At 41.8% G+C, this 22,912-nt stretch overlaps 1 protein-coding gene across 4 annotated transcripts in view; it reads left to right on the top strand.

The window, feature by feature from the left end:
• LOC130191411 (transcription factor COE1-A-like) overlaps positions 1-22,634 on the top strand; it is an 83,160-nt gene extending 60,526 nt beyond the window's left edge. The window contains exons 9-17 of one of the 4 annotated variants that reach the window (XM_056411078.1): positions 1,066-1,193; positions 2,464-2,590; positions 7,814-7,902; positions 14,844-14,909; positions 15,016-15,178; positions 15,935-16,117; positions 17,194-17,388; positions 17,855-17,923; positions 19,412-22,634. In XM_056411078.1, the coding sequence (XP_056267053.1) occupies positions 1,066-1,193; positions 2,464-2,590; positions 7,814-7,902; positions 14,844-14,909; positions 15,016-15,178; positions 15,935-16,117; positions 17,194-17,388; positions 17,855-17,922 (1,019 nt within the window). In that variant the 3' untranslated portion in view covers position 17,923; positions 19,412-22,634. Of the gene's footprint in view, positions 1-1,059; positions 1,194-2,463; positions 2,591-7,813; positions 7,903-14,843; positions 14,910-15,015; positions 15,179-15,934; positions 16,118-17,193; positions 17,389-17,854; positions 17,924-19,411 lie in introns of all 4 variants that reach the window. The other 3 variants (XM_056411069.1, XM_056411085.1, XM_056411062.1) reach the window with 3 other exon arrangements.
• Positions 22,635-22,912: the final 278 nt, after the last annotated feature.

The following is a 22,912-nucleotide window of genomic DNA, read 5'->3' as shown; positions in this document are numbered from 1 at the left end:
TCTTTTGTCTTTAGCGGCACATCTACGGCTCAAGGCCTCAGGGAAACATCAGTTTTTTGTTCTTGACAACGATGTCAGCGAAGAACTAAACACTCAAGCTTTGAACTGTGTCTCATGGTCCAAACGAATAGAGTTTCAGTGTTCTCATTTTCATGAAAGTTAGTTAAATTCAGTTGTGTCCCAACTCTTCAAAAACTGAATGAATGGTGGTTTAAAATAAAAAATAAAAGAAGCTAAAAAATCAGGAGTTATTTGCTTTGTATGTTCTCTCGTTCCGCTCGGCGGACACATTTACAGGGACAAACTCACTACTGAAGAGCCCATTGAGAAGGACTCAGTCTTTGAATCTACAGTGTGTTCAGAGAGTGAGTGTGTGGTGTGGTGATCTGGACCACAGCCAAAAGCCAAGGGTGTAAGCATGAAGAAATATGAGGTGCAGATCCAAAAGGGACATTAAGGCTTCAAGCCAGATTTACATCCCTGTTTAGAGACTGAGTTGTCTTTAACCCTCCTGTTACCTTCACATTTACTCACATATTTTACCCCTGGGGTCAATTTGACCCCAGCAATTAAAACCTCCAGAAAATTATTAGAATTAATATTGTTTCCCAAGTTTAAGTGTGAGGTACTTTATGTTTGTTTGTTGACTACCTAAATAGCCCTTTAAATATATAAAAAAGTTGATATTTCTTATATGTTTGACACAGTGAAAAACAGCCTGGGGTCAAATTGACCCTAAAGGTAACAGGAGGGTTAAATGAAACAAATGCTTTTTCCCTACAGCCACAGCTTGTTGAGTCAAGTTGTACATGTCCAGAGTGGATGTTGATTTCAGATTGAAACAGTCTTTTCATATTTGTTTTACTAGGGCGACTATGGGTCAGTGGTTAGCAGGTCCGTCTTTCAATCAGTGGGTTGAATGGGTCAAATCCCTCCTAAAGGTCAGGAGTGTCCTTAACAAATGCTTTTCCCGACACTTAACCCTGTACATGTCCAGAGTGGATGTTGATTTCAGATTGAAACAGTCTTTTCATATTTGTTTTCCTCCCATCCCACCAGGAGCAGCTCCTTGCATTAAAGCCATCAGCCCCAGTGAGGGGTGGACCACGGGGGGCGCTACCGTCATCATCATCGGAGACAACTTCTTCGATGGTCTCCAAGTCATCTTCGGTACCATGCTGGTTTGGAGCGAGGTCAGTTTTCCAGCAATCATCATCCTGTCTCGATGTTGTTTCAGCCCCTCGACTGTGTGCTTTTGCCATCGGACGTTGGAAGTAATTCAATATGAAAACATACTTTTCCTCATGGTCGGGCTCTTAACTGCTCGTGATCCTGTGAATGTTTGTGCTTGAATGTTTGTCTAAATGAGGTTTGCCTCGCTAATGAGTCCCCGCCAACGAGCAACCGCCGCCCATCTCTACCTTCCACCACTCCCTCGCTCCCTTTCTCTGGAATACCGATCAAATCAGCACATTCTGATAGCCTTTGGCTAAATGCTCACAAAAAAAACCACACAAACACACACACACACACACACACGCACATACAGAGCTCACTGTCGTACTTTTTGCCAGCACAACTCCTCCACAGAATGTTTATTTGTCTTCTGACTCCACTCACCGTGAGCGCCGAGCAACCATGGCTGGCTTCCAACAACAACACCCAGTGTGTGTGCGTATATGCTGGCATACGTGTGTGTGTGTGTGTGTGTGTTAAGAGCTGTGGGGTTTGTTTACAGTATTGAGAGCCACACTTACACACACCAACATGTGTACTGAGTCTCAGTTCAGTTCTAACTGACTCAGCTCTCTTGGCGTTCCTCAGACTGGCTTCTAATGGATTTTAGCCAGCCAAATGTTTAATTTTTACTCAACCTGATTATTGATTCCGTAGGAAACAGTTTGTAAAGCGATTATATGTTTGCCAAGTTCTGTTGCTCTGCAGCTCTTCCTCTATACCTGCAGATTGTTCAAACATTGGGCCAGATAATAAAAACAATTTTTGAAAAGGAATCTATTAAAATGTGATCCTAACAAGTTAGGATTTGTCACATACAGTTCAATATCATGTTTTATTTTGCCAACATAGATGCTGGAAAAAATTAATTTTTTGTGGCATGCCCAACATTTGTTACAATACTGAGATTGAAAGACACTGTTGTAGGTCAAAGGTCCAGTAACACATTCAAATCCACAACAATATCAGAAAGCCTAACATTATATGTCTATTAACAGGATTCCAACTAATACATATCTATACATAACATTTTAATAGGTATCTCATTCTCCCACGAAATAAAAAAGAATAATTCTAGCGACACCAAAACAAGAAGAAACTCTCAAAGTCAGTTAGTGATAGTAGTGAGTTTGTAACAACTCACCAGTTGCTCTCTTCTGACGCAGAGAGTCAGGTGATGTGTTTTTGTGTCCTAACTCTTGGTCTGCCCTTTCCTTCCTTCTCCAGTTGATTACGCCACATGCCATCCGGGTGCAGACGCCTCCCAGACACATCCCCGGGGTCGTTGAGGTCACTCTGTCTTACAAGTCCAAACAGTTCTGCAAAGGCACACCAGGAAGGTTCATATACACAGGTAGGTCCACCGCACATCCCAAAACACATGCACATGCTCTTCATATAAGTATCTATTACATTTTAATACTTAAGTCATTGTTGTATACATGTTTGTGTGCATATATGAGTTGCAGTTCACTCTCCGGCCAGACAGCGGTGAACTAATGACTGCAGATTAGTCAACATTAACGACACACACTCGTTAGAATGCTGCCATAATCAGAGCCTCGTTAACTCCAGCTACAATTAAACAGTCTGCTCTTTATAGCTCTCCATACTGAAACTATTAGGGAAATCATCCAGAACACCCAGTTTACTAACACACACACAAACACACACACACACACAAGCACTCACACAATCTTTGAAAAAAAGTGTGTAATTTCTGACTGGAGTGAGCGCTTTCCTGCTAATCTCAGTCAAGGAAGAAATGGAGAGAAATGCAGTGTGTGTCTGTGTGTGTGTGTGTGTGTGTGTGTGTGTGTGTGTGTGTGTGTGTGAGTGTGTGTGTATGTGTGTGTGCTCATTTGGCTCGCACATGAATGTGGCGATGGATGGAGGTGATGTGATGTCTGGTATCGATCCGCTCAACATGGCTCCATCACATCGTAACAATGACGTCATTCCCAGAGAGAAAAGACAGAAAAGAAAAACAGCTGCTGTATGAATTTTTTAGTGACATTTAATGACCAAACGATAAAGATGAAGATTTAAACCTGATCAATAGACATGAAAAAACTCACCATGAATAAATTGTCACTTTTTATGTTGTCGTCAAGTCACGGACACTTTAATATCTCCTAAAAAAAAGCTAAAGAAAGGGACGAGTTTTGTGTTTCAAGCTTCAGCTTTAGAATTGAGTCAGTGGCCTTCAAGTAGCACGGCAAGAATGATATTCTAAAATGCAACAACAGAAAAGGGAAAGCAGGGAAGAAAATGTTGAGCAATTTGGCTGATGAGACAAAGAACATAGCTCCACCGAAAGGAACTCATTCAACAATGTCAAACGTGAGAACACGGACCCCAGGATAGTCTTTCTGGACAGAGCTGATAAAACAAGTTAAATGAGTGAAATCAAACAGACGCAGAATATTGATTTTGTTTTAAATATCTTGATGAAGTTTAAAAGACTGAAACAAGTCAACGCATGTTTCTGAAATGGGCAGTGAGAGGTGTGCTATGTGTCGCTGGTCTGTAGTTTCTTTTCGTCCTCCTTCAATGGTTTTCAGTCAGAACATTTCGGTCTGACCCTGAGGCTAGCCGGCTGGTAATTGGTCCGTCTGGTGTCTAACTGCATCTCCTATTGGGCGGAGATGACCCCCCTTGACCTCCCCATTGGCTGATCGCTTCAACATGCGACCCAGGAAACGTGATCCGTTCCTGCGGTTGCTTGACCCCGCCTCAAGGTCGACTTCTCTCTGGAAGTCGCTTGTGAAAGGTCACGGCGGTTGAAGCCGATTGGCTGTTGAGGTTTCGCAGTGGTTCTTAGCCGCGGTCGCCTCTGGGTGTAAGGAGCGAGCAATTAAACACACTCGCGAGCGCACGCACACGCGAGTGTGCAACAACGCACAACTTAAACACACACACACAAAGCCACCCTTGCATCGGGTCGTGTCTTACCACACACACTTTCAAACGGGGGCAGAAGTTGAAAGTAATTGTAAATCAGAGAGATATGAGGGAAAGATGGTGAGTAGTCTGGTAAACAGATGGTCTACTGCATACACACCCACACAACCACACATGTACCCAGAGTGCCGTATGGCGGCTTCAACGCCCTGGTGGGAAAAATTAGCATTCTCAACATCACACACTCCGATAAAAATACAATGGTACAAAGTGACAATCAATAAATACTCTCGCACACACAGACGTGACACATGCTTACACAACGTGCATACACGCACACACACACACACACACACACACACACACACAAGCTGATTTGTTGTCAATGCAGCTGCATGAGAAAATGAATATCACATCTGTAAAGAAGAAACTTTTAGTGAAAGCTAAATAGGCCATAATTTTACACCTTTCTCACTTTTATAAACAATTTAAAGTTCATTTTGCAGACACAGAAAATGGGAAATATAAGAGAGTAAAAAAGAAAAAGAGAGACATAAAAAAGAGAGACAGAAAGGTGGACTTTTAAAACCAGATTGTAAATTATTGATCTGCTCATAAGTGGATCACACATGTACTGATACACACATGCAGATACACACATGTACATACACACATAGACGAACACACAGCAAGTCACTACAGTGGAGCCAGAGAGAGAGAGAGATCTCATCTCATAAGGGGAAGAATGAAGCAATAATTCAGTGGTATTGAACTGCTGGCTGGCCAGAGAATCGATCTCAGCACACCTCCTCTCCTCCACCTCTTCTTCTCTTCTTACATCAGCACAGTCCTTTCATCCCCCCCCCCCCCAGCTTCACCCTTGTTTTTTCTCCTTTAGCCACAGTTGCTCTCTTTTTTTTAAACCCTATTAAAAGATAACTAGAAAAACGTCACCTTACGAGATAACAAAAGCACATACAAAATTGACATGCAGCATGCTTTTGTGTGTGTGTGTGTGTGTGCACCTTCCCTCTCTACTTTTCTTCTCTCTGCCTCCTTCTGTTCACGTTTTATTGTGAAACAGGAGTGGGGGGTCTGTCCTCATGAAACTTCTATGAGTATTGATCTGTGGGCAGCTCTGGACTCTGGGAGGAAGAGCCAGGCTGGAGGGAGAGTGATGGAGGACTGGATGGATGAAAGTGGCAGAAGGTGTAGTTAAGAAGAAGGGGGGAGGAGACAGAGCAGTAGAAATGGAGGCTGGGGAGGGGGAGGTGGGGGGGGGCGATAGAGGAGAACATGAGGGTTTTTAGGTTCAAGTGTCTTCGTTCGATGTTCCGGATGTCGTGACGACATATCTGTGGACATTTTAAGCAAAATTTGCAGGAAAATAAGAAATGTTAAAATGTGAATATTGTGTTGAGACTTTAAGCATGGGATCGCTCTGAAGAGCTGCTTTGGGAAATGTTTACAAATTGGAAAGGTGTTCATAGATATACTAGAAAACACTTTTGGCCGTTGAGGTTGGATGTCGGTGGACTTGATATCTTCTCTGGGAGTTTTCAGCCAGAGTCGTACATCTCAAACTGCGTCACTGGGATGTCTTACATGTGTAACATTGTACACGTGTAACAGTGTACATGTATTTGGTGTTTGCGTGTTTCAGTGTGACCATTGTTCTGTGGTACAGGCACCGTGCTGCTGGTGCCGTACACTGTCATCAATTGAATGACTTTTGCTGCATTCACACTAATTCTGTTTATGTGCAAAAAGAAACCACCAAAGGAATCATTGGAGAAACCTGACCTTTTGTCTTCTTCAAACTACACACACACACACACATACACACACACACAGACACACATTCACAGACCATCGAATGATTTAAGGAGCGTATTGTTCTATTAATAACGAGTCGGTTGGAGAAACGTTAGGCCTAAGGCAATTGAAACTACTCTTGGTCATCCTGGTGTGTGTGTGTGTGTGTGTGTGTGTGTGTGTGTGTGTGTGTGTGTCTGTGTGTATGTGTGTATGTGTGTGTGTGTGTTATATTAAAGTTGGCATCGGTTAAGCGTCTCCAGAGATTACCAGAGCGTGTGGATCTGACACTGGCAGTAAATTCTGACAGCTGATATCCCGCCGACTGTTAGGCATCTGTTTTTGTAGTTTTGTTTTTCTCATCTGAGTTTAGTTTTCTTTTTCTTTCTTGGATGGTTTCAGAAATGATCTCTTCTCCTCTCCTTTATATCTCCTCACCTCTTCACTCAGCAGAATTGTATTTGTAGTCTATTTGTATTCCCCAGTTAGCCCTTACTTCCCTTTCTCCTCTGTTCTCCTCGACCTAACTCCTCCAGACCAATCATGGTGATGTAATTATCATATTTGAATCATAATGTGTCCAGAATTAAGAGTGGAGGAAGTAGTGAAGAAAGTATTGTTCATGACATTTAAACATCTGCTATTTTTACAGATCACAATTTAGTTTGTGTGGGTAACTTGGATGTGATAATAAAACCGACATATATATGAAACACATGCACACACACACACACACACATGCTAAAAGAAACTAGAAAACAACACATAATACATTCAGCTGCAAGTAATTTATCAGCGTTGGACGTGGAAAGTACCAAATATCACTCCAGCTGCAAACTTGGACAACACACACACACACACACACACACACACACACACACACACAGTACACATGCAGTAACATTTGCATTGGAGCTTCAGTAATGGGGTGAAGACACATGTTCAGAACAGAGAAAGAAACAACACGATACTATAACCATCACTCTGACTGACAGCAGACCTTTCAGAACCCGACTTGATTGACATAATGATCGGATGAAGACTCGCGAAGAACATAATTGCAACATTAAAGCGACCACTAAGCATTCTTTAAGACCCTTTAAATTATACCCGCAGTGTCATTATTATACAGATGCTTTTGAAATCATTACTTATTCCACCAGGTCTATCCATCTCTGAACATGTGCGTGTCGTTGGACTGCGACGTTGTATCGAACAGCAGAGTCCTAGTGACCGCCTCTTTTATCACTCTTAAACAGTTCATATCAGGGTTGACAGCCCAGAGCAATGAAATTATGAGTGAGCACGAGTGAGAAGTGAATGGTAGATGTAAGATGGATAAACTATTCATAGGCATGCAAGAGTATCAACTTCCTGACTAAAATTACACTCGAGCTTCATGTGGCGGGAATTGAGAAAGGAGATGTGGAGGCCAGAACAGAGATAAAAGGTAGTGAATATTGGACCAAAATAATGTTAATGTTGCTCTGGGTCTGCTGGATAGGCAATATTTGGTATCAAGTTTGCCATATGAACTTAAATGGTGATAACAACCCCCTGGTGTGTTTACAGCTTGTTTACAACTTGTTTCCGCTGCCCCTCTGGATGCTCAGTGTTGTTTTACTCAAAGGTTCCATGAGTTTAAGCCAACGGACTACGGTTGCTGAGTCATAAAAGAAAGGCGAGATGAGTCGAATATTTGCGATTATTTTATTGGTTGGAGTTACAGTCACACCCACGAGCGCGGCATTAGGTGACCACTGAAGATGCACTGCCCTCCAGACTTCTCCTGGATGTTGAGACCTTCATGTGTTGCAACTAAACCAAATGTTTTACTCCGTCTCTTTGTCTTCTGCAGCATTGAATGAGCCAACCATTGACTACGGTTTCCAGAGGCTTCAGAAGGTAATCCCTCGACATCCTGGGGACCCCGAGAGGCTGCCGAAGGTACGGAAAAAAAATATTCATTCATCACTTTGCTCATTTATTGGAAGCTTTAACTGGACAATGAGCGTAGAATGAGTTAAGCTCCATCTCTTGCTTCAGGGCGCTTCAAAAACATAGACGCGTTCAGAGATCAAACCGGCTACTTCTCAGTTGACACCGAGTTGCTCCGCTGTCAAAGACGAAGCACACAGAGATGCAAAACACGAAGAACAAAAAAAAATTGTGTTTATGCTTGATTTGTTTGTGTTATTTTTATATTTCTAAGCAGAATATGTTTTCAAATCTCTTGTGGGTTGTGCTTTTACCTCTGTGAACTCTCTGTGTGTGTGAGCTGCTTTAAGCCATTTACAAGATGCGTTTGAATCTGCTCCAGATCAGAGAGTCACAACTGATTATTTGTTCATCAGCTGGAGATCAAGCAGCGTTTCAAAGATCAGCAGATGTAAACAATTAGCACCAAACAATGAGCGCAGCTTTGATACCGAACGTGTGTGTGTGCGTGTGTGTGTGTGTGTGTGTGTGTGAGAATGTGTGAGCAAACTGAATTTCAACTTAGAACTTACCTATCTGGGTGGGCGGGGTCATGAGCCTTTAAACAGCTGCTGTTGATTGGCTCCCTGTCCCCTCTGGAGCTGGTCCAGGACTGGCTGTCTGTGCTGTGACATCATTAGAATGTGGGCGCTGGTCGTGATGTGATGATTTGGTTATGATGTCATTACCGTCGTGCCCACACCCTGGTTCCTGCTCATGTGTGAGCAATTAATATGTGCACTATTGCCGTGAGAAACAGGATGATGAGAATAAAGGTCATTTGAGATATAGCTAAAAGTTATATTTTGTGTTCTGTTAATAACATTTTAAATATGAAGTATTACAGAATATTACATTTAATGTTATTTGCTACAGTAAGTTTAGGAACTGTTACAGATGATGTATTGAATTATGTCAACAGAGGAGATAAGACATTCGTTAATTAGTGTAGTTTGGTCAAATTCAGCCAGCTATCCTAACAATGATGTCCATATTGGCCAATTACACAGCTCAAAGTGTAAAGCCAGTATTCACCGCCGATACAAGTAGTGTGCTTTAAGGCTGCAACTGTGGATTATTATGAACGGTTAGTCTATAACACACAGAACATTTAAATAAAAGGTTTTAGTTTTGTCCTACCAGCCTATTTGTCTAATTACACTCTATGTGGGTTTCAATAGAGGATTTATCACATGTTATTATTTATTATTGGTTATTTGATGTATGAAGCTTTGTATGCTTATAATGTTTTCTATCTTTTTGTATTGAATTGGGAACGTTTTCATCTGGGATTTAACTGGAAACTGGCAATCTTATCTGGCAACTCTGGCTCGAGCATTATTAGTCTCGACTGCTCGACTACAAACAGAAACCAGAATCTTGACCCTTTGCCTACAGATTCTTTACATGAATGCAGAATCTGTTTGTCAAGATGTTCTTTGACTTCCTTGTATGATACTCTGTTGGATAACGTCATCGGGAGTTCTTGTTGAATGGCATCAGACGGGTTGAAAATGTGATGTTTAAATTTTAACGTAAATGGTGCAAAAGGCTGCATGAAGTCAAGCCATCAGAGAAAATGTAGCTCTCTTGAAAGCTTTTACCTTTGACCATGCAGGCCTGTTATATTTAGAACGACTAACTGCTGCAGAAAAAATCTGTTCGGAGAAGGATGTTAACAGCAAGCGTGTGATACCATAAGTGATGTTAGTTCCACCTTAAAGTCTGAGTCAGAGCAGCCGAAGGATAAATGCATAAACACACACTCTATTTGTGAGAGCTTTACACAGCATGACACACACCTTGTTAGCTCAGAACTTATGATGCGTCCCTCTCTGGATTTCCTCTGAAAGGGAGAGGGGATATAAAGCTTTACCTCCTCCCCACTACTGTTGTTAGATTTATTTATACAATGGATAATTTGAAGCAATCAAATTGGTCCGACCTGTATTTTCTTTTGTGTCTGTGCTTGTCAGAAGAAATTAATAATCAGCATTTAACTTGTACTAAATGGGTCCATAAATACCATTAAGCTCTTTAACATAGTTTTTTTTAAAGACAATAATGACTGGGCTTTTCTAGACCTTTTTGTATTTTTCTTATTCCCATGGATAACCACTCAGGCTTATTATCAGCAACATAATGTCACACAAGATATTTCCACGAAAAGCTCCAATGAGAACTAACATGACCCGCAGATGGTTTGTCCCACACCTGTGAAGCCGACATAGTAAACTGTTTGGAAACGTGTAGACACGAAATGGTGGCAAGTGATTGCTTGAACCATCTGTCAATCATATCTTTACCGCGGGGAGAAGAGGGAAGACATCTTGTCCATGGAGAAAAGCCTTCAGTGCTGTTTTTCTCCAGTGATATTAGTGACGCTGCTGCAGCCTCCACCCGAACCTCTTATTGTTCAGAGCCAACATTCGCCTCTCTGTGTTGTCCACACCCACTTAAACCATGTTGTTGCCAATAGCTCCTCACAGGACACCGATTGGCCGGTGCTTGGGCTTACCGGAGACAGATTAATTAGTTGAAGCCTGAAAAGATAAAGGTCAAATTAGAACCAGCAAACTGCTGTAATGGCAACCAGAGTGGCTGGATCAGTGCCAACTGGGGAGTCCCTTCCAGGGCTTTTCTATCATGAAAATATTAAGAGCAAGTTCTTCGGGAGCACAAGAACTGAAACGAGAGAGAGAGAGAGAGAGAGACTATATCAAGATCAATAGAGACGATATCAATCAATGGATATCAATCATTATAGATCAATATGTGTGTGTGCGTGTGTGTGTGTGGGGGGGGGGGGGTTGTGTATTTGTGTGTCTGTGTGTCTGTGTGTGTGAGTGATTTAATATCCTGAGTGTTTTAGTTGGCACCACACACAAAGATGTCTGCTCGTTGCGAGTATCGATCAGCCCTTCTATTGAAGTTATAGCTTTGTTTGTTGCGAGCACTACGAAGACACAGACAGAGACACAGACAGACAGGAAGACAGACAGACAGACAGGAAGACAGACAGACAGACAGACAGAGACAGACAGACAGACAGAGACAGACAGACAGACAGACAGGAAGACACACAGAGAGACAGACAGACAGACAGAGACAGACAGACAGACAGACAGACGGGGCAGTGAAGTGTGTGAGAGGATTACCAGTGGACAGACGATTCTATAATTGTTCAGTGAACATTGAGAGGATTTTGCCTGCCTCACCCACACCCACACACACACACACACACACTGATGTTTAGCTGCCAGTTCGTGTCACCTTGATCTCGTCAGCATCCATCCATATGTGCACAGACACTTGCTGTATTCAGTAAAACACAGACCCAGTGACGCCTAAATACATAGACTTGGTTTTTATTGAACAATCTGGAACTTTTTGTTTGACAATCCAGGACTTTTCTGGGGGACTCAGTACAAACACAAGAATTAAGAATACTGTAAAATGTCTTGATATTGCACTAAATCGTCAGTAGCTTCAAAAAACTTAACATTTTGGAAATGTTTCTTTGGATGCACAAAAAGTCATTCACTTCTCGTGTATCATTTCATTACATCAACAAAAGGTGGAAGAAAAAAAACAGCCCTAAAAGACAATAACCTCTCTTTATTAGCATTTTTTTGTCAAAATCTTGGTTACATTTGAATGTAAACTTGACTTGTGATATCTAGAAATCTATTGTTGCAGCAAGACTAATTCAGTTGTACTGGATGTTATTATTTCCCAGAATTACATTGTGGAATATTTAAGTAACGGCAAATGCAAATGCTCACTGAAAAGTATACTTTGAAGGAATCATTGTGTGCAGAAATGTGCAGACCTTTCCCAGTGAAAGGTTTGAATCCTGAAACAGTTTGTAACCCACGATCGACTGTTGACTTCCTTTGGTGACTCACTCAACAGACATGTATGCAATTCATTTTGATGAGGTCATACATCCTACTGAGGTCATGGCATCACCAAAATGAGTAATTCTGGTGAGGCAGCCAGGGACCTGGAATCTCTCTCTCTCTCCCCCACTTTCTCCCCCCTCTCTCTCTCTCTCTCTCTCTCTCTCTATATATATATATATATATATATCAGAGTGTAAGTGTGTGTAGGTGTGTGTGTGATTGTCTGCCACATCTGAGCCGACATGTGCAGTATGACATCATCTCGGTGTGAGGTGTGACCCTGCGTGTACGGCATCCCTAATGGGACATTAGAAGCGGATCAAGCGACTAATGTACCAGCATTAGGGAGGAATAAGTCATGTGTGTGTCATGTACCGTGCACGGCCGGCACACGCACACCACACACACACATCGGACTTCAGAGATACTCAGCTCAGCAATTCCATACAGTGTGCGTGTGTGTGTGTGTGTGTGTGTGTGTGTGTGTGTGTGTGTGTGTGTGTGTGTGTGTGTGTGTGTGTGTGTGTGTGTGTGGTTATCACATTAGAGCTGGTCATAACTCAGACAGTAAAAGCACTGAGACACCTCCAGTTATTCCTGCTCTCTGCCATCAGATCAGCATTTTCTTTCTCATCCATTGTTTCTCTGACTATCATTCGATCTGTCGGTCGGCATATTTACCCGACACAGACGATAACAAATTATACTAAATGAGACTTGATGATGATTTAAATAAACTCAAAGGCGTGTGTCTTGATGATGGTTTTATAAAGACTGACAAGACACCACAATGCTGGGTACATGTCACGCGCATACTCCATAGATCTTTGACAACAGATAGAGACAATGTAGGACGCTCACATCAAGCCTTTAGACTAAAGCTTTAAAATCAGGCTTTGTTTCAGCAATTACTGGAATCAAAGAATAATGCAGCGAACTGTGAATAAAAACAACACATTTCAGAGTCGGTTTCTGTCACTGTTATCATAATTTATCACTACCTGAACCCGGGAAGCAGTAAATGGACAGAGACATGAAAGCACTGATTTGGTGGTTTTGGTCCAAATTGGACTGAATGTGTACTCTTACTGATCAAACTTCAATCACTATTGAAGAAGACGATGATACGCTTGAAAAAAGGAACTTAAATGAAGATAATCTTGTCTAACTACTATTTCCAAGGTCAATAATGAACTTATGTCCTCGGACCAAATTTTGTTTGGATGTGAAGATGTCAAATACTATATTTGAATATTTATTTATTTGTACCTATAGACATTGAAATGAAGTCCTTCACATGCTGTTGAAACGTAACTTTCTATCATCAGTACCTGATGTGTTGAAACACTTTTTCTCAAGCATCTTAGTTGTACCCGAGGCACGCAGTATGTATTGACGTGCACGTCATCACAACCAGGAGACGAACAAAACATGTTGTCAGTATAACTCAGTTCAACTGTTGGAAATGATACCCAAAAGGTATACTTAGTCCCCAATTTCATTTTTAAAAGTTCAGGATGCCAAAGCCAGATTAATTTAGACTTTTCAATCCGTTTTGAAACATAAATGATGATCAACAACAACACTTTCATTCTCATGCATGTAAACACGAAGCAGCTGGAAGCACTATTCATTCGTTTTCGAGCAGGAGGTAATCCGACAAACAATGCTTTCTTATTTACAGACGCAACCTGGGAGAGATTAATTAGGCGATGTGAGTAGCTTTGTTTCTAAATATGAAAAGATGTGAACAGGCAACGAATTCAACAGGCAAAGAAATTAACATGCATCGATCGCAGCAGTCAGGGCTTTGAGTGATTTACTAGCAGAGGCCTGCAGACCTGATAATGATGATGTTACCAGAGGATCATCTTTCCTTCCCGTTTATCAGCTTCTGCCTTACTGGAACCGCTCGCACATTCAGGATCATGTTTCTGTAAGTGTGTGTTTGTGTGTGTGTGTGTATGTGAGACAGAGAGACACTCAGCTCGCCAGTATAATAATGAGAGGTTAACACAGACCCGGCCTGGCCATAATAATGTGTAATAGATTGAATTTAGCACCATGGAGAGGCACACTAAAACTGCTGACTGGCTCTGTGACCTCTCATATCCTCACGCACACACACACACTTATGGAGTGGGCAATATGTTCCACAAGGCACACACTCAAAAGAGGCACACATGCAGCCAACCGTGTGTGTGTGTGTGTGGTGTGTCACACAGTGCAGGTTAATACTGTGAAGCACAGAGTAATTTCCTCTCTCTCGCCAGGCGGCCTCACGTTGTGGAAAGGACAGCACATTAACTGTTAAACAAGACACCTTAGACCCCGGGGTGGGAGTCGAGAGACGGAGAGGGAGGGCGGAAGAGATGCAGAAACAATGGAGAGACTGGGAGAAATGGAGAACTGTAGAGGGTTTGGTGGGCGGGGAAAATACGAAAGACAATTCCCAACGTGGATGCAAAGCGAAATGAAGAGAGATGTGGAGAAAAGGTGAACATGGAAGAGGCAGTAGATTGAAACAAGAGATTAAAATGTCAAATAAACTTATAGAACTCCTTGTTGCTAAGTAGTTTACCGTTGCAAACACTGGAGAATATTTGATCAAAAAAATAAAAATTAAGATGAATATATTTTCCATTGAAAAGACTTTCCATCATTGCGGTCTGATATGAACAGCAATGCACAGAACAATAACCTACAGAGCACTTTAGATCTACTTCAGAGTACATCTTAAATGCCTGTCACTTTAACATGTCATTTAGACAGAGGAACGCTCTGACAGCAGAGAATCTGCCTTTAAAATGAGTGAAGAGCAATTTATTTATCATGAATAGATGGTGAAATGAATGTTGGGGGGGGGGGAGATTGCACGTCCTCAACATCATCTAAAACCTTGATGTATTTGGTGTATTTATATTTCGATGTTTTTCCAAAAGGGCTATATTACACATGTTATTTGTGTATAAACTGAGGCAAGTTCTACCCTCTTCTTTTTCACAGGAGGTTATTTTAAAGAGAGCAGCCGACTTGGTAGAAGCCCTCTATGGTTTGCCACATAATAACCAGGTAAGGAGCACACACTCCGTGAGGAAAGCAAAAAAGAGAATGAAAGTGGTGTTTTAGTTGTCCTGTTTGTGGTTTTCATCCTTTTGTGCTTTTTCTCTTCCTGTAGGAGATCATTTTGAAACGCGCGGCCGACATTGCAGAAGCTCTCTACAACGTTCCTCGAGGACACACCCAGCTCTCAGGCTCCACCCACAGCGGCATGATGGGGGTCAACTCCTTCACCGGGCAGCTGTCCGTCAACGTCTCCGAACCCCCACAGGTCAATCAGGGTAAGCAATACAAGTTTTAATCATCATAATGTTCATTTAAATGGAAATGTACTTCTGACCCAGAAACACAGAATACCTTTATTTTCTCTCTTTAAAAGAAAATCAAGATATTTACAAAGAATTTCATAGAATCTTGTGTTATGATGAATGAATAGTTCTGTACATGTATTAATATAGATGTGCTTTGTGTTGTGTTATCAGCTAAACTGCATTGTCTATTTTTGATCAATGGGTGGCAAAGTATTGCAGTTGTTATACAAATTGTATCAAAGTTCAAATATCCTAATTAGGCATTATCTAATTCTAACTCTTGGTTAGTTTAAGAGATATGTACAGATGCAAAAATGCAGGAAAATAAACATCTGAATTAGTATTTTGGATATTTTCTTTCCACTGGTCTGAAGCCAACAATGCTCATCATGTAATGGAAGCAAAATAGCCTAAATCTAAAAATTGACCATTACATGAAGAACAAAAACTATATTTTGCCTGCAAAAGCATGCGTGGTCTCCCTAATACGTGATGTCATATTTTATCGGCCACCATAAATCCTTCAACTACTCAGCAATCTTTTTTATCTGTAAAGTTTCTCTCATTTCCAAAGTTAACCTCACTTAACTTATATTTCATATACGAGTCTGAACTTTTCTCACAACAGTTTACTTTATGTCACGTATGATCTGTGTTCACATCACTTCGACCAACTGTCCAATCACCACCTGCTCCTCCTCTTCCTCTCTTCCTCTCCTCCTGCAGGTTTCGTGCGCAGCAGCAGTAGTGTGTCTCCTCACGGTTACGTGCCCAGCTCCACGCCGCAGCAGACCAGCTACACCTCCGTCACCAGCACCATGAACGGCTATGCCAACAACGGCGGCATGACCAACCTGGGAGGCTCGCCGACTTTCCTCAACGGCTCTGCAGCCAACTCGCCTTATGCCAGTGAGTGTCCACATGTGCCTTTACTCCACTGGCAATCACACCCTACACATTAGAGCAATATATGTTTTACAAGCTATTAGCTACGTATTACAGTCCTTTTAGCCACTTCAAAAATGCAGTTACATAGCAGCACGTTTAATAACTGGTGCTAATAATTGCAAACACTCATATAGATCTTACATGCTGTCCGTTGAGAGTGAAAGTCACACATCTGGATTCCCCCCATGAGACTTTCTGTCTCTAGATTTAAAAACAATCACCAACTCCATCATGTCCTCCTACCATCTCCTACCTCCTTTCCTCGCTTCTTTTTCATCTGACAGCCACGCCTCTTTTCTCTTGGTTGGTTAATTGCATCTCTTTTTCATTTAGCAGAAAGCAAGAGGGAGGGAGGGGAGAATGAGGGTTTCAGATAGATCTGAGAGGTTGTTTGTTTGCTGGTGTTTCTCTGATTGGGGTTAGAGGACGAGAAGACTGGAACCTTCTGTATATTTTGGATCCTGCCTGCGGGGATTTTGTTCAATTTAAAGCTTCAGTGAGGACCGGCCTGGCTCTCAGTTCGGTTGTTTGAATTGATCCTTAAGATGTTAAGTGTTCTTTCACACCAAACTATTTCTTCAGGAACCTGAATTTGTTTCTGGTGGTGATGTCACGTTAAAACACAAAATGGCCTTTCCCAATCTGAACTAAAGAGTCCAAACTATGGAAACAGCTCAAGACTAGAGAAGACAAAGATATGCAGACAGGAGTGTCTTTGCTTCTGGCTATAGAGCATATTCTCAAAAGGCCAGTTTCTAGACTCTTTTATTTACAAATTGTCAAATTTCTTTGACATAACATCTTAAGAACATGTTATGTGTATCAACATGTCTCTCATCATGTTGAAAGTTTCAACTGTAATTACGGAAACAATCAATTGAAGCGTGAAATTCAATGAAGTAACCATAATCTCTCGCCTTTATTCTCCACCCTTCATCCTTAATCCACCCTTTCATTCATCATCCTACATCTCTTCTTCTCTTTTTTGTCCTCATTCCTCCTCTCTTCATTCAAACATTTAATTACCGCCACCCCAGTTGTCCCATCTAGCCCCACTATGGCCTCCTCCACCTCTCTCCCCTCCAACTGCTCCTCCTCTTCTGGCGTCTTCTCCTTCTCTCCAGCCAACATGGTGTCGGCGGCCGTGAAGCAGAAGTCCGCCTTCGCTCCAGTGGTCCGGCCCTCCTCCCCTCCGCTCTCATGTACCAGCTCCAACGGCAACGGGCTCCAAGGTAATTTGCCATGACGACAGCCAGTCAGTCAGAGGATGCTGAGCAGGAAGACTTCCCCCGAAGGATTTCCAGCCGCCAGAGACCCTGTTGTGTTCCACATTATTCTCTGATAAACGGTTGGAGCATCCTCTGTGTTTAGTTCTGAGGTCAGTCCACTACTTTGACCCAGACAGAAATATGTTAACAACCATTAGATGGATTGCAGGGAAATTGTGTTCAGGAATTTATGGTTCTTAAAAGGGTGAATCCCAATAAATTAGGTGATTCTCCAACTTTTCCCTCAAGCGCTATGTGGTTTAGATTGGTGTTTTTAGTGAACTGTCTCAACAGTTATTAAATGGATTTCCATGACATTTAAAACATGCATGCATGCTCCCAAAGGATCAATCCCGATAACATTACTGATCATTGTGTATATTCTCTCTCTCTCTCTCTCTCTCTCTCTCTCTCTCTCTCTCTCTACCAGATCAAACATTTGTGGACTCGAGCAAGTACTCAACAGCCAACTCTCTACAAGGCCTGGCCTTCACCTGAAGTATGTCCCTCAACTATATTTTCCTTTATCTCTGTTGACAAATTGTTTTTGCAACATTTAAATTAGTAAACTGAATAATTTTATTAAAGTAATATCTTCTATCTCTGAATTATCTTCCCCTAACCTTCCCAATTGTATTAACCCAACATCTCTTACATGTCTTATTTTACTCGTCTATCTTGTCTACTTCTTCCTTAAGTCTCACCATCACCTCTCCATCCTATTTCACCTTCCCTTTTCCATCCACCACACCATCCCACAGCACAGAACTAGCCATTATGTTGCCTAGTAACTCCTCCCTGTCTTCCTATTGGCTGGGGAAAAAGACAGGAAGTTAGAGATTTACAAAGACAAAAAAAGGATATTTGGCACATGGATTCATTTCTCAACATTGCTGACTTTGTTTAGCTGTGTGTGCCTCTGTATGTGTGTGTGTGTGTGTGTGTGTGTGTGTGTGTGTGTGTGTGTGTGTGTGTGTGTGTGTGTGTGTGTGTGTGTGTGTGTGTGTGTGTGTGTGTGTGTGTGTGTGTGTGGAGACAGAGCATGTGCGGGGGTGTGGGAACTCAAAGCTCAGCCTCAAAGCACAGCTGAAATAAACACTCCCCACTTACAGATATACACACACACTTTCCTCTGTCACACACACTCGGTGATCACACACTGGCAGCTTACCAGGGAGCGATCAACAATGACAGCTGTTCGACTCCTGACAGTTTATACTGGCAATATACCGGTCCTATGGTGTGTGTGTGTGTGTGTGTGTGAGCACCTGAAACAAATATGAAAAGAGGGTTCCATGCACTTTACATACATACACATACAATTGTTTTACTTTTGTCATGCTGCATGCTACTAACAATTCAATTCTTATCTCCATGTCATGAAATATAGAACCAGTTATCTAATGTGTCTTTTCTTCTGTGTGTGTGTGTGTGTGTGTGTGTACTTGTAAAGCAGTCTTTGTGAGGACATTTTGGCCAGTCCTCACTTTGAGATAGATGTTCAAAGACTTGTTTGAGGGTTGAGACTTGGTTTGAAGGTTCAAGTCAGAATTAGGTTTCGGTGAGGGTTAGGGTTAGGGTTGTGTTGGTCAAGCTGAGGGTAACGTTCTAGGGAATGCATGATGTCATTGAGTGTCCTGGCTGGACTCTGCCTCTCACAGGTTGACACCCATCACCTGGGTTTAAATACACCATGATGCAATCTGTCAGGCACACACACACAAACATACAATAAAATACAGCAACTGTTCCCTCGCACAATTCAACGTGTGTGTGTGTGTGTGTGTGTGTCTGCTCGATTGTTCTGATTTATCTGTCTATTGATGTTTTAAATGTCGCTGCAGACACACAGCTCACCAGATTGGAAGACATACTGATGTATTTATGAAGGAATCTTTTAATGACGATGAAAAATATTTGGCTGTGTTTAAAAAAAATGTTTTCTCTTTCCTCCTTCTCTCCCTCTGTTTGTTTTTCCACCCAACAGCAATCCCAGGAATGATCGTTCCGCCCATGTAAAGGTGTGCCTGACTGTGTGCGTGTGTGTGTGGTTGTGTGTGTGTGTGACTGTGCGAGATGAACCAAGCACATTCACACCGATTCCTGCGGAGGGTTTCGATGTGAGACTCCGGTCGGGGATGGAAGCAACTGTCCCGATCTGAAGGAACAAACCCAACTCAGGCCCTTTCTAACACAAAAACAACAGCAAGAAAAACAGACGAAGAACAAACGAACAAAAGACTATTTGCAAAGAAATAAGTTGTTTAGACTTTGTACACCTTGATGCTTTATAGGAGAACGGCCACGCCTACATTATGACTCTCCACAGACACAGGAAGTGTATTTATTTTAAGAAAGAATCCATTTCATCCCTTGAGTGACTTGTTTTTCTTTGTTGTGCAACAGTCAACATGGGATAATCATCTTCTATCTGTATCTCACATGAGGGATTTTCTTTTTATGAAATGTGGTCATTAATGAAGGAATATAATGTGAAGAATACCTGATGATGAGGATGATGATGATGATGATGATGATGAAGCTGCAGGAGTCATACAGGGTCAAATCCAGCCAAACCAGACACACACTTTCACTTCATATTGCCAAATCCACACCACTGTCAGCGCACTCGGACAGCGAGGTCTCCCTCTGCATTTAATCGATCAGCTGACGGATTGAGATGCTTCCCGCCTGCTGCAGTTTTAGCCAATGGAGAAATCCCCACGCTGGCTTTGAGCTTGCCGTACATCTGCCCTGCCACTTGTCTCAGCCAATAGACGCCGCCGAAAGAAACGCAATTCTGTCATTTCACAAACCAGGAAACAAATATATTTAAGCAAGAAGGCCACACATATGTGCATGAGTTAGTGACCACCGGGTGCCAACAGCAGCTTCTCTGTCCCCACATGGTCTGTTATATAGTCGGCCACCGCAACCTCTATGAGAGGGCCAACACGTCTTGCTGCCATTTTGGCTTTGATTTTGTTGTGAGAGTTCTCAAATGTTTGTCTTAATTCATACATCCTTGTTTCTGGTTTGTTTAACTTTCTGTTTGCTGTGTTTCTTATTTTCTTCCTGCCGTCAGCCGGCCAATCCGATTGTGTTTTCCTTCGTTACCTGGACACTCACCTGGGGGGATTGAGAATTTGAGTGAGAGAAATAATCGAGCGGTGTGTCTTGAATGCTGCGCTGCAAAGAATGTCATTAAGTCTCCAACTGAGTTTTAAAATCAACGTGATCTCACAGGATTATGGGAAACGACCACACAGCGCTTTGCGTGGTGGTGTCACGTAATGTGTTAAGATTACTCGCCTCCAACACGTAGAGCAATCTAGCTGCAGGCATTTAAACTACTTATGAAGACATTATGGCTTGGTTTAAGATTACTGAATCTATTAAAACATATTTCTGCTGAACCTGGGAATGTGTGTGTCCATCATGAAGAGGGATCTGGATGACCGTCCGTTGACATTGTTTATATGATGCCAGCCCATCATTATAACATATTACAACCTCCATGTAAGATGCTGTTAAGAGATCATGGTCACTTCACGTATTGTGGTGAGATCAAGCTGCTTGAAATCAATTTTTTGTTAAATCTGCTCCTGAGTTCAGTACCTTTTTTACAGTGCATCTTTAATTCAAAGAACACCACTTCACCATCTTGCCCTTCTCCAGGAGGTAAAGATGACTATAAATGTCTTTTTTTTGCAGCGCAGGACAATTAGCCAGCGACATGTCTTAACTTCGCACGAATAGGAGCTGATGATTTGTTGTGAAAGTCACTGCAGTGTGTGTGTGCTTCAACAGTCTTAATTAATTGATGAAAATGTTAATTTAGCCAAAGCCCTTATTTGAGACATTACTGCCTTCACAGTCTTATGCCGCAGCTTCAACGCTATTTGTTTTTGTGTGTGTCATACATGTAAGAAGGCCCTACGATGTACAACTGTCGCTGTTGTTTTCAGACCTTTTTTGCCACGAAAAGAAACTATTTGAAAGTGGACATAAACACCGAACTGGCATCACATGTTAATGAAGTAAACTCCTCTCATCTGATGAAGATGAATCATTCATCACTCATGCCTGAGGGGATCCGGCCTGAATGTTCGTGCTCAATAAAAAAGGGAAGAAAATCCTAAACATCCTGATATTTAAAAATCTATAATAAATAGGTAAAAGCCACCCCCGTCAGCCAGACGTCTTTGGAGCAGTAATCAAACAGTTTCAACAATTTGATGAAAGAAAGATAATTATTTAATTATAAAATAATAATAATAAATTGGCAACATTTCAGAAAAAGACATTCCCTCATTTCCATCGATCTGTCTCTCGTTTAAATATGTGAAGGTTAATAATCTTTCTTTTTTTGTATTATAGTGTCAGATTATCAAAAGCCATACTTCCACTGCTAATTTCAATTAAACTCAAATAAGCCATGGTGTCATTTCTTTTTTCTTTGTAATTCAGAAAAGTAGGAGATTTTTTTATTTTGTCACAATGTTGTTCATATCGATGTTCAAATTTGCATAATTTAGTTGTGTTATGTAGGTGTAGAGTTCATAAATATGTCTTTATGATTGTCTGTGTTTGTCTTCCATGTGAGAAATTTGAAGATGGAACAGAGCTGCTTCGTGTCAGTCAGGGTTTCTGTCCTCTCTGCTCCCTTCCTCCGTTCACTTCCCTCCTCCACCTTGTTTGGATTGGTCCTTTAATACTCTGGATGTTTGCCCTCTTTCTTGCCTTTCCCTCACAAAATGAGCCACCTATTTATTTTATCTCAAATATGGGTCTGGAGACCACTTTTCTGTTTGTGTCTGTGTGTGAGAGTGCCTGCGACTGTGTGTGTCTGAGTGTGTCATCACGTTTCTCTGAAAGAAGAATGTGATGTTTAAAAGTTTGAAGGATGTTTTTTTTCTTTTTATAGTACATATATAAATACCTGTACAGGAAGGACGACAGAGGGTTAAAAGAAGTATGATCCGAAGCACTTGTCCAGCAGCGGTCATAGCGGCTCGTCTGCGTTCAGGCTCACAGTAGTGTTCATCATCCATACACGTATCAGCAGTATCAGTGTGGAGGGGAAGAGTTCAAAGGAAACTACTGTAAAGATGATGATGTTGATTCGTTTTTTTAATTTTAAACTTTGAAGTGTAAAATAACTTTTGATTCTCTATATTTAATTAAAGTTCTTTCTTCTCTGTGAAAAAGGTGTCATTTTTTTTCTTCACTTTGCTGCTCATCGCTGTCACTCAACATGCAGCGCCACATGGGGAGCTACACATGCCAGGAGAAGACGCTAGTGAAGGACGCAGTGAAGGGAATCGAGATACGCCAATGTCGTTTCCTCTACAGGAGCCTGAAGGGAGGAGTCAGGTCGTCACCGAGGTTCAGCTCCTGTAGCAACCGCCTGAATCCTCTATATAAACTGGTGGGAGTCACGTCGTCTTCCTTTAAATGGCCTGTATCGGTTGCTTTTAGTTTGTGG

The sequence above is a fragment of the Pseudoliparis swirei genome, chromosome 3 (assembly GCF_029220125.1).
Source record: "Pseudoliparis swirei isolate HS2019 ecotype Mariana Trench chromosome 3, NWPU_hadal_v1, whole genome shotgun sequence".
Lineage (NCBI taxonomy): Eukaryota > Metazoa > Chordata > Actinopteri > Perciformes > Liparidae > Pseudoliparis > Pseudoliparis swirei.
The sequence above is the reverse complement of the archived record's forward strand: the minus strand, read 5'-3'. Positions and strand labels throughout refer to the sequence as shown.